Raw genomic sequence first — 12,023 nt, 5'->3', positions numbered from 1 at the left:
ATTATTATTCACATAGTAGAATAAAAGAAGAACCGGTCAGTGAAATAAAGAATTAAATATCCTATTTTTATTATCTTTAGGTCCTTATCTTGCTTCCCAGCCATTGGACAGCTCTCTACTTTCCCAGCCAAATTTAGTTGCCCCTACAAGTCAGTCTTTGATTACTCCATCTCAGATGACAAATACTGGAAATGCTAATACTCCATCTGCAACCCTAGCATCTGCAGCAAGCAGCACTATGACTTCAGGTGTTGCCATGTCTTCTTCAGTTGCTGCAGCTAATTCAACTTTGACCACAACTTCAACTTCATCTTCATCATCCTCCAACCTGAATAGTGGAGTATCATCAAATAAACTACCTTCATTTCCACCCTTTGGGAGTATAAACAGTAGTACTGCAGGATCCATGTCTACACAAGCGAGTACAGTTCAGAATGGCCAGCTAGGAGGGCAACAGTCAGCAGCTGTACAAACACCTGGAATTTCTGGAGAGTCGTCTTCACTTCCCACTCAGCCACATCCTGATGTGTCTGAAAGGTACGTTTAAATACATGAGTCTTTGCAGAAATATAGATATATGATGCTTCTTTTTTTAAATAAGATAGTCATTGTGAATGAACATAGGAGCTTTTTGGTCTTATCCTTGATTATCCTTATCCTATAATTTTGAATATTTTACCTATAAAATTATAATGAAGACTCTTCATAAAGTTTTTGTCATGGAATCCTAGAATCTCAGAGTAGGAATTGACCTCAGAAACCCTTTAGTCCAGCTATTGTATGATGTTTGAATCTGTTCTGTGACATAATTGTCAAGTAGGTTTGCTTATGCAAATTACTACAGTGATTAAGAAGTCATTGTTGAACCACCCTGTTTAGAAGCTTGAGTCGTACCAGGGTTTGACTTTCAGTCTCTGCTGTTTACTGGCTATTTGACTTTGAGAAAGCTATCTAACCTTTCTGAGCTTGTTTCCTTATCTGTAAAATGGGAACCATAGGATATAATATACATTAAGTGCTTCACACAATGCTTCCAAACGTGAGTTATTTATAATGACAACAGTGATGATGACAGTTTTCTTTTCCTTCTTTTTTAATTGTGGTCAAAATAGTTTATAACATTGTGAAATTTCAGTTGTATATTAATATTTGTCAGACATCATATAAATGTGCCCCTTCACCCCTTGTGCCCACCCTCCACCCCCCTTTCCCCTGGTAACCACTAAATTGTTCTCTTCATCTGTAAGTTTGTTTATATTCTGCGTATGAGTAAAATCATACGGTGTTTGTCTTTCTCTGTCTGGCTTATTTTGCTTAACATAATACCCTCAAGGTCCATCCATGTGGTTGCAAATGGCATGATTTGTCATTTTTATGGCTGAGTAGTATTCCATTGTATATAATCTATACCACATCTTCTTTATCCAGTCATCAGTCAGTGGGCACTTGGGTTGCTTCCATGTCTTGGCTATTGTGAATAATGCTGCAATGAACATAAGGGTGCAAAAGTTTGTTTCTGTTGTTGATTTCAAGTTCTTTGGGTAAATACCGAGTAGTGGGATAGCTGGATCGTATGGTATTTCTAGTTTAAATTTTTTGAGCAATCTCCATACTGTTTTCCATAGTGGCTGCACCAGTTGGCATTCCCACCAGCAGTATGAGAGCTCCCTTTTCTCCACACCCTCTCCAACATTTGTTATTTTTTGTCTTGGTTATTGTAGCCATTCCAGTGGGTGTAAGATGATATCTAAGTGTAGTTTTCATTTGCGTTTCCCTGATTAGTGATGTTGAGCATCTTTTCATGTGCCTATTGGCCATCTGTAGATCTTCTTTGGAAAAATATCTGTTCACATCCTCTGCCCACTTTTTGATTGGGTTGTTTGTTTTTTTGTAGTTTAGTTGTGTGAGGTCTTTATATATTATGGAGATTAACCCTTTATCAGATAAGTGTTTTGTAAATATTTTCTCCCAGTTGTTGGGTTGTTTTTTCATTTTGATCTTGGTTTCCTTTGCCTTTCAGAAGCTCTTTAGTCTGATGAAGTTCAACTTGTTTATTTTTTCTTTTGTTTCCCTTGTGTGAGTAGACATGGTATTCGAAAAGATCCTTTTAAGTGTGATGTCAGAGAGTGTGCTGCCTGTATTTTCTTCCAGAAGTTTTATGTTTTCAGGCTTACCTTCAAGTCTTTGGTCCATTTTGAGAAAGATACTGGTCTACTCTCTTTTGCATGTGGCTGTCCAGTTTTCCCAGCACCATTTATTAAAGAGGCTTTCCTTTCTCCATTGTGTGTTCTTGGCTCCTTTGTTGAAGATTAGCTGTCTGTAGATGTGTGGTTTTATTTCTGGGCTTTCAGTTCTGTTCCATTGATCTGTGTGCCTGTTTTTGTACCAGTACCATGTTGGGTTTTTTCCTCCTCTTCTTCTTCTCCCCAAAGCCCCCCAGTACATAGTTGTGTATTCTAGTTGTAGGTCCTTCTGGCTCTGCTATGTGGGATGCCACCTCAGCATGGCTTGATGAGTGGTGCCAGGTCCGCCCCCAGGATCCGAACTGGTAAATCCCTGGGCCACTGAAGTGGAGTGCACGAACTTAACCACTTGACCACAGGGCTGGCCCCAGTACCATGCTGTTTTGATTACTGTAGCTTTGTTATATATTTTGAAATCAGAGATTGCAATGCCACCAGCTTTGTTCTTGTTTCTTAGGATTGCTTTGGCTATTCTGGATCTTTTGTTGCCCCATCTGAATTTCAAGATTCTTTGTTCTATTTCTGTGAAGAATGTGATTGGGATTCTGATTGGGATTGCGTTGAATCTGTAGATTGCTTTAAGTAATATGGACATTTTAACTAGGTTTATTCTTCCAATCCATGTGCATGGAATATCTTTCCATTTCTTCACGTCATCATCAATTTCTTTCAACAATGTCTTATAGTTTTCATCGTATAGATCTTTCACCTCCTTGGTTAAATTTATTCCAGGATATTTTATTCTTTTTGTTGTGATCATAAGTGGGATTGGATTCTTGAATTCTCTTTCTGTTAGTTTGTTACTAGAGTATAGAAATGCAACTGACTTTTGTAAGTTGATTTTGTACCCTGCAACTTTGCTCTAGTTGTTGATTATTTCTAATAGTTTTCTGATGGATTCTTTAGGGTTTTCTGTATGTAAAATCATGTCATCTGCAAAGAGTGAGAGTTTCACTTCTTCATTTCCTATTTGGATTCCTTTTATTTCCTATTCTTGCCTAATTGCTCTGGCCAAAACCTCCAGGACTATGTTGAATACAAGTGATGAGAGTAGGCACCCTTATCTTGTTCCTCTTCTCAGGGATGGCTTTCAGTTTTTCCACATTGAGTATAATGTTGGCTGTGGGTTTGTCATATATGGCCTTTATTATGTTGAGGTACTTTCCTTCTATACCCTTCTTTTTTTGGGGAGGAAGATTAGCCCTGAGCTAACTACTGCCAATCCTCTTTTTGATGAGGAAGACTGGCCCTGAGCTAACATCCATGCCCATGTTCCTCTACTTTATACATGGGACACGTACCACAGCATGGCTTTTGCCAAGTGGTGCCCTGTCCGCACCTGGGATCTGAACTGGTGAACCCCGGCCACTGAGAAGCAGAATGTGCGAACTTAACCGCTGCACCCCCGGGCCGGCCCCATACCCATTTTATTGAGAGGTTTTTTTTTTTTTTTTATATCATAAATGGATGTTGGATCTTTGTTGAATGCTTTCTCTCCGTGTATGGAGATAATCATGTGGTTTTCATTCCTCATGTTGTTCCTGTATTTCTGTGGTATCTGTTGTCATTTCTCCTCTTTCATTTCTAATTTTATTTATTTGAGCCTTTTCTCTTTGTTTCTTGGTGAGTCTGGCTAAGGGTTTGTCAGTTTTGTTTATCTTGTCAAAGAAGCAACTCTTTATTTCATTGATCCTTTCTACAGTCTTTTTTGTTTCAATATCATTTATTTCTGCTCTAATTTTTATTATTTCCCTCCTGCTGAGTTTGGGCTTTGTTCTCTTTCTGTTAGGTGTAGTTTTAAGATTGTTTGAGCTTTTTCTTATTTGTTGACGTGGGCCTGTATTGCTATAAATTTCCCTCTTAGGACCACTTTTGCTGCATCCCGTATGAGTTGGTATGGTGTGTTTTCATTCTCATTTGTCTCCAGATATTTTTTGATTTCTCTCTCTATTTCTTCAACAACCCATTAGTTGTTCAGTAGCATGTTGTCTAGTCTCCACACTTTTGTTCCTCTCCCAGCTTTTTTCTTGTAGTTGATTTCTAGTTTCATGGCATTATGGTTGGAAAAGGTAGTAGATATGATTTCAATCTTGTTAGATTTATTAAGGTTTGCCTTGTTTCCCAATACATGGTATATCCTTAAGAATGTCCCATGTGTGCTTGAGAAGAATGTATATTCTGCTGTTTTGGATGGAGTGCACCATATATATCTGTTAAGTTCATCTGGTCTAGTTTTTCACTTAATTCCACTCTCCTTGTTGACATTTTGTCTGGATGATCTATCCATTGATGTAAGTGGGGTATTGAGGTCCCTTACTATTATTGTGTTGTCGCTAATATCTCCTTTTAGGTTTGTTAATAGTTGCTTTATGTACCTTGCTGCTCCTGTTTTAGGTGCATATATGTTTATAAGTGTTATGTCTTCTTGATGGAGAGTCCCTTTAATCATTATATACTGCCCCCTATGTCTCTCTTTGCCTGTTTTATCTTGAAGTCTACTTTGTCTGATATAAGTATGGCAACACCTGCTTTCTTTTGTTTGCCCTTACCTTGGAGTATCGTCTTCCATCCCTTCACTCTGAGCCTGTGTTTGTCTTTGGAGCTGAGATGTGTTTCCTGAAGGCAGCATATTTTTAGGTCTTGTTCTTTAACCCATCCTGCCACTCTATCTTTTGATTGGAGAATTCAATCCATTTACATTTAGGGTGACTGTTGATATCTGAGGGCTTAATACTGCCATCTTATCCCATGTTTTCTGGTTCTTCTGCATTTCCTTTTTTTCTTGTCCTATGTATTTTGGACTACTAGTTTGATTAGGTAGTTTTCTATGTAGGTTTTCTTCATTTTCTCCTTGTTTATTGTAAATGTCTCTGTTCTAATTATTTGTTTAGTGGTTACCCTTAGGTTTGTATAAAAAATCTCGTATTTGAGATAGTCCATTTTCTGATAGCTTCTTATTTCCTTAGACTGTACTGATTCTGTCCTTTTCTTCTTCCCCTTCTAGGTTATTTTTGTCATATCTTATTCCATCTTGTGTTGTGAGTTTGTCATTAAAATGATGAGATTATTTTTATTTTGATTTCTTCCTTTTCTTTATCCTTGATGTTAAAGTTAAGTGTTTACTAACCTGATATGATAGACAGCTACCATTTTCTGGTTATTGCCTACCTATTCTACTCCTTGCTCAGGGCTTTGTAGCCCCTTTGCTAGTTTTTTTTTTCAGGTATGAGGGCCTTCTTGGAGATTTCTTGTGGGGAGGGTCTTGTGGTGATGAGCTCCCTTAGCTTTTGTTTGTCTGGGGAAGTTTTTATTTCTCCATCATATCTGAAGGAGATTTTTAATGGATAGAGTATTCAGGATTTTGAATATATCATTCCATTCTTTCCTAGCCTGTAAGGTTTCTGCTGAGAAATCCGCTGAAAACCTGATTAGGGGTTCTTTTGTAAGTTATTTTCTTCTGCCTTGCTATCTGTAGTATTTTTTCTTTGTCATTGACTTTTGCCAGCTTTACTACTAAATGCCTTGCAGTAGGTCTTTTTACATTGACATAGTTAGGAGATCTGATAGCCTGTTTCATGTGGATTTATATCACCTTCCCCAGGGTGGGAAGTTCTCCGCTATTATTTCTTTGAACAAGCTTTCTGCTCCATTCTCCTCCTTCCCTCTCTGAAATACTTATAATCCTTATGTTGCATTTCCTAATTGAGTCAGATGTTTCTCTGAGAACTTGTTCCTTTCTTTTCAGTCTTAGTTCTCTCTTCTCCTCCCTCTGAAGCATTTCTATAGAACTGTCCTCTAAATTGCTAATTAGGTCCTTCATATTTTAGGACCTGTTGTTTAGGGAATCCAGATTTTTCTTTATCTCGTCGATTGTGTTTTTCATCTTCAAGAATTCTGATTGGTTCTTCTTTAGAGTTTCAATCTCTTTTGTGAAGAACCTCCTGAATTCAGTAATTTGTCTTTCTGTGTTTTCTTGTAACTCACTGAGTTTTTTTTATGATACTTATTTTGAATTCTTTGTCATTTAGGTTCTGGATTTCTGTGCCTTCAGGGTTGGTTTCTAGCTACTTGTCAGTTTCCTTCTGGTCTGGAGATTTAATATACTTTCTCATGCTGCTTGACGGTGTGGATTTTTGCCTCCACAGAGTATTATTATCTAGTCGTAGCTGCCATGTGCTGCCACTGGATGGAGATCAGGTGCTGTGTATTCTGGGCCCAGCACAGTTGGGGCTCCCCAGCTCCAGCCACTGACTTCTTTTCTCTCTGTGCAAAGCCCTGACTGATGGCAGATCTGGAGCACTGGGCAGGGGAAGGGGTGCCCTCCTTTACCTGCGCTTCCCCCAGCCTCCTCTTGTCTCTTTGTGTGGAGCTCTGGGCGATTGCAGGACTGGAGTGCCAGACAGGGGAAGGGGCACTTTCTTACACCTGCATGCCTCCTCCTGCTGCCTCTTTCTCTGTGTGGTGCTCTGGGCGATCATGGGGCTCCACCAGCTGCTGCCCCTCTCTCTGCGCTGTGCTCCAGGCTATCGTGGGGCTGGAGTGCGGGACCCCTTTCTTCACTTGCACATTTCCCCCAGCTGCTGCCACCTTGCTCTTCATGCTGTGCTACAGTCGTTTGTGGGGCTAGAGTGCTGGGCAGGGTCCAGGCACCTTTTCTCGCCTGCGCCCCTCCCCAAGCTGTGGCCCCTCTCTCTCAGCAGAGCTCCTACTGAACAGCTTCCACTTTCTCCAGATGATCCAGTCCCATCACTACCTTCAGATGTATGGCTGTGTGGGTCTCTCAGATGTCTTTTGTGTTGTGTGAATGTCCTCTATTGGTGTATGAATGTTCTTTTGGTTGTATTTTAGAGGGGAGAGTCCAAGGGAAGAGCTCACTCTGCCATGATGCTGACATCACCTCTCTCTTTATTCCTTTTATGAAGAAGGTATTGAGTGAGCTTCCCTTTTGATTTATAGGTTAGGTCAGCCTGAGCTTGGTTATGTCTTTCATCTACCCAGATGCAGTTTTGCCCAAAGTTAGACTCATTTATGTGAGTAAAAACCAACTATTAATTACCCAGATTGATCCATTTATCTTGAACATCTAAATAGATTGGGAGTTTTAGAAAAGTTGTATCACCATCAAAGAATGAATCTTATTATTCATCATTGAAGTTATAAAGTATGAAATGAATGTGTATATTCTAAAAATGTAGTAGAAAGTTGACTAAATCTGGAAACCTGTTTTCTTTCTGGTCTAGCTCTGCTTCTAGACAGCTTTGTGATCTTGGGAAGCTCATTTAACCTACCTATCTCAGTTTTATCACTTAGGCACTCAGCTCTCTGGCATTTCTGATCCTCTGTGATTTTAAGAATTTTTTTTTTTTTCCGTGCAAGACCTTTTAATGCAAGGGTTTTTTTATACATCATGAAATTGTGTGTATAATGTTTACAGTTCTCTTTGGAGGAAAAGAGAGATCCCTCATTTTTAGAGAGGCTCTGTGACACTCCCCCACCACAAAAAAGGGAGAAGATATTGAGAACCTGCTTTGATGCTATCCCATGAGAGGTACAGTACAACTTTTTTCCTAACTGTCTTATTTCTATCTCAAATTTTAGCACAATGGATCGGGATAAAGTGGGCATCCCCACAGATGGTGATTCACATGCAATCACTTATCCACCTGCAATTGTCGTCTATATAATTGATCCTTTTACATATGAAAATAAAGATGAGAGCACTAATTCTTCCAATGTATGGACTTTGGGGCTGCTTCGATGCTTTCTGGAAATGGTCCAGACTCTTCCTTCTCATATTAAGAGTACTGTTTCTGTACAGGTAAGAATGATAAATGTTGCAAGTTAAATTTATATAAAACAGTTTGATCTTGACAGAAGTTTCAAAGATACTATTCTTTGTCCAAATTGATTTTCTAAAAGCCAAGTTCTATTGATTTTAAGTGATATTATGATAGAAATCTTAAGGAGTTTTTAAACGATAAACTTTATAATCATACCACAGTAATAATGGAGAATAAAAAGATTGCGTTAAGTACATTAAATGTTTCTTCTGTCTTACTTTTATAAGCCAGTTTTTAAATTCATAAGCTTAAATAGAAAAATAGAGCATGGACCTGTATAAGCTAGAGTTCTAAATAAGTCAAGGTTGCAAGAAAGTAGAAAGAGATTAACCATATTAAGTTGTTTGCAGACATTTTGAATTATTTCTTTATAGACTGTAACAGGACTAGTCAATGACAATATTAATTGCTTAGAAATATTTAAAGGTTTTTACATAGCTTTGGTAAGATTGACTTTTTATTAAAAATCTTATATAACAGATGAGAAAATGTAATTCTTTAGACTGTTTTAATTAGGTTTTGTTTAAATTTCCTAGTAAAAGTTAAGAGTTTTGGACCTCACAGTTCTTTTTACTTTATTTTTAGAAGTTTAACATTTGTAATATTTGCCTATAATTCTTAGATTGTTCCTTGTCAGTACCTGTTACAACCTGTGAAGCATGAAGATAGACAAATCTATACCCAGCATTTAAAATCCCTGGCTTTTTCGGCCTTTACCCAGTGTCGGAGACCACTTCCAACATCAACCAATGTGAAAACATTGACTGGCTTTGGTCCAGGTTTAGCTATGGAGACTGCTCTTAAGAGTCCTGATGTAAGTATGTTTTCCATGACCAAAGTTATTGAATGACTATACATTTTATGCAATACGAAGTGCAGTTCTCTATTTAACTATCCTTTTTCAATTCTCTTATACTTGGATAGAGATAATATATCACATTTTCAATAAAAAGTTTTTCTATGATTGTGTAAGTACCATAGTACCTTAATTTTTTATTTTACAGAGACCAGAGTGTATTCGGCTTTATACACCTCCTTTTATTCTGGCTCCAGTGAAGGATAAACAGACAGAGCTAGGAGAAACATTTGGAGAAGCCGGACAGAAATATAATGTTCTTTTCGTGGGCTACTGTTTATCTCATGATCAAAGATGGATTCTTGCATCTTGCACAGATCTATATGGAGAACTTTTAGAAACTTGTATCATTAACATCGATGTCCCAAATAGGTACTTATATTTCCTTAAATGTATCATATCATCCCATTTAAAAAAATTCATACCCACACACACTCCTTATGTTTTATTTTTAATGAATAGAAAACTGTTTGAAAGGTTGTATACGTTAAAATATTAAGTCTTGGGATTTGGGGTGCTTTCACTTTTTTTGTAGTGAATATTTATATTGTAGAATTAAGAGAATTAAAAATCATTTTGATTAATCTCTTTTACACAGACAAAAGAGATTAAAGTCCCTAAATTCTATGTATTAAAGCTTGAGGCATTGATTTTAGCCTGAACAATTTTGAGACATGGAACTAGAAAGTCCTCTGCAATGAAAAAAAACTGGTAAAGCATCCTAGAACATTTACTTTTCTCGTATACCATCTGAGATATAGTCCCTAATTAACTCAGTGAGTTAACTTCCCCTACTAAAATTGTTGACTGAAAATTTTACCATTTAAATGTTGGAGTGTCTTCTGAAAATAGTAGCCTTTCTTTTAGATTTCTTCTTCTAGTAATTATATATTGACCAGTTATTTATGAAGGCTATAACTAATAGGTCACAGCAGGTGAGCCTTATATTGAGTGATCACTTAATAGACATTTCTAGTAACATGTTTCAAGGCTAGTGAACATTGTCTATGACAACCTGAAAAGTAAGTCCATGAAGTAATTTTCAGTTTTAACGTTTGGTTCTATCCTTTATTTTCTTTATTATATAAAGGTTCTGTTCCTTTAAGTTCAAAAATTGATTATGTGCAGAAATATTTAATGATTATTAGGTTATAGTGGTGCTGAAGAAGCAGAATATAGGAACATTAATTTTATATTGATTATAAAGATTTATTGACTATTTTATAAACCTTACAGCAGTAATTCATACCTTATTTCCTTGACGCATTTTGACTTTTCTTTTTAATGGGATAGTTGTGCCAATTAAGTGAGCTTTGGAAAGAGGATGCCTATCTGTGAAGAATAGAAAGAGAGTAGAGAAAGAATAATACCACTTTTCCAATACAAAGGTAGTATTGCCATTTTACTGAAAGTTGAAGTGAGATAATGGTTAAGAGGTCTAACTCTAGAGTCAGAGAGACCTGGGTTCAGATCCCAACTCTGCCACTTACTGGCTAGGTGATCTTGAGAAAATTACTTTAGCCCATTGAGCTATAGCTTACTTCTTTGTGAAATTGTGAGGATAATTTTATCTGCCTCATAGGGTTGTTAGGATGAAATGAAGTATTACTTGTGAATTGGGCACAATGCTTGGTATGTAGTAAGTATGCAATAAATGGTAGCTACTGTTGTTCAGTCACAGAGTGCTTATGTTACATACTTGCCTAATAAAGGACACACATGCAGAAAATATAACAGTGTTGTTTGGTCTGAGAAAGTAGGGTGTTTTGATGTTATTCAACTTAAAGTATAGAGCAAGGGTTAGCAAACTATAGCCCATGGGCCAAATTTGGCCACATTAATTTAAGTATTATCTGTGGCTGCTTTCATGCTGCAGCAGCCAATTGAATTGTTGCAACAGAATCTTGACAGCCTGCAAAGCTTAAAATATTGGCCGTTTAAAGAAAAAGTTTGCCAATCTCTGGTGTAGAGCAGTGTTTCTGGTGAATTTTGGTGGTTCATAAACAATTTTTCATTTGAAGTGTATCTTTTAATGTGTATTAAAAGAACACAGGGGCCAGCCTGGTGGCACAGTGGTTAAGTTTGCACGTTCTGCTTCGGCGGCCCGGGGTTCGCTGGTTCAGATCCCAGGTGTGGAGCTATGCACTGCTTGTCAAGCCATGCTGTGGCAGGCGTCCCACATATAAAGTAGAGGAAGATGGGCATGGATGTTCGCTTAGGGCCAGTCTTCCTTAGCAAAAAAAAAAAAAAAAAAAAAGGGAAAAGAGTAGGGTGAGTGGCAGATGTTAGCTCAGGGCTAGTCTTCCTCAAAAAAATAAAAAAAAATAAAAAAATAAAAGAACACAAACTAGCGTGCCAAACTATGATTTTATATATAGTCTTGCTTAGGACTTGTATAAAAAGTGTCAAGCATTAAAATTAAGGAACCAGATTTTCACAAATTTGATCTCTTTTGAAACGTCATCATGTGAATTTTAGGAATATCTGTGACTGTCTTTTTATTCCCTGTAGGGCTCGTCGGAAAAAAGGATCTGCTAGAAGATTTGGTTTACAGAAACTTTGGGAGTGGTGCTTAGGACTTGTACAAATGAGTTCATTACCATGGAGAGTTGTAATTGGCCGTCTAGGAAGGATTGGTCATGGAGAATTGAAAGGTAAAATTGTGCTTTTATTATTTAGTACTTAAATTTCTATTTTATGTTAATTCATACACTGTTCAGACCACATCTAGGTATATATACTGAATAAAATGCAAAGGTTATAAAAACTAGTTTTTTGTTTTGTTTTTGAAGGGGAATGACGTATGTCTAGGCCACACATGGCTTAATTCAAATTTTAAAAGAACATTTTACATATATTGCAACATTAATATCAGTGTTATTACTACTATTCTCATGTGCCATCTTCCATTTTTTCCCCTTTCTGCTTATTATTCAACTCATCCTCTATTTGGCAGATGGTACTTATTACTGGCTTACATTAAGGGTTGAGGGATAAAGGATGTTGAGTAACATCAGCAATAAGAGATTTTTGGCTTGATGATGACTTCTATTTGAGGAAAATACTAATTTTAAAACTATGTTT

At 37.2% G+C, this 12,023-nt stretch overlaps 1 protein-coding gene across 1 annotated transcript in view; it reads left to right on the top strand.

Annotated features, from left to right (window-relative positions):
* MED13 (mediator complex subunit 13) overlaps window positions 1-12,023 on the top strand; it is a 100,166-nt gene that overhangs the window by 76,790 nt on the left and 11,353 nt on the right. The window contains exons 20-24 of the mRNA XM_044746146.2: window positions 81-537; window positions 7,842-8,061; window positions 8,706-8,897; window positions 9,088-9,311; window positions 11,451-11,593. Of these exons, the coding sequence (XP_044602081.2) occupies window positions 81-537; window positions 7,842-8,061; window positions 8,706-8,897; window positions 9,088-9,311; window positions 11,451-11,593 (1,236 nt within the window). The remainder of the gene's footprint in view (window positions 1-80; window positions 538-7,841; window positions 8,062-8,705; window positions 8,898-9,087; window positions 9,312-11,450; window positions 11,594-12,023) is intronic.

Source organism: Equus asinus, chromosome 13 (assembly GCF_041296235.1).
Source record: "Equus asinus isolate D_3611 breed Donkey chromosome 13, EquAss-T2T_v2, whole genome shotgun sequence".
Lineage (NCBI taxonomy): Eukaryota > Metazoa > Chordata > Mammalia > Perissodactyla > Equidae > Equus > Equus asinus.
The sequence above is the reverse complement of the archived record's forward strand: the minus strand, read 5'-3'. Positions and strand labels throughout refer to the sequence as shown.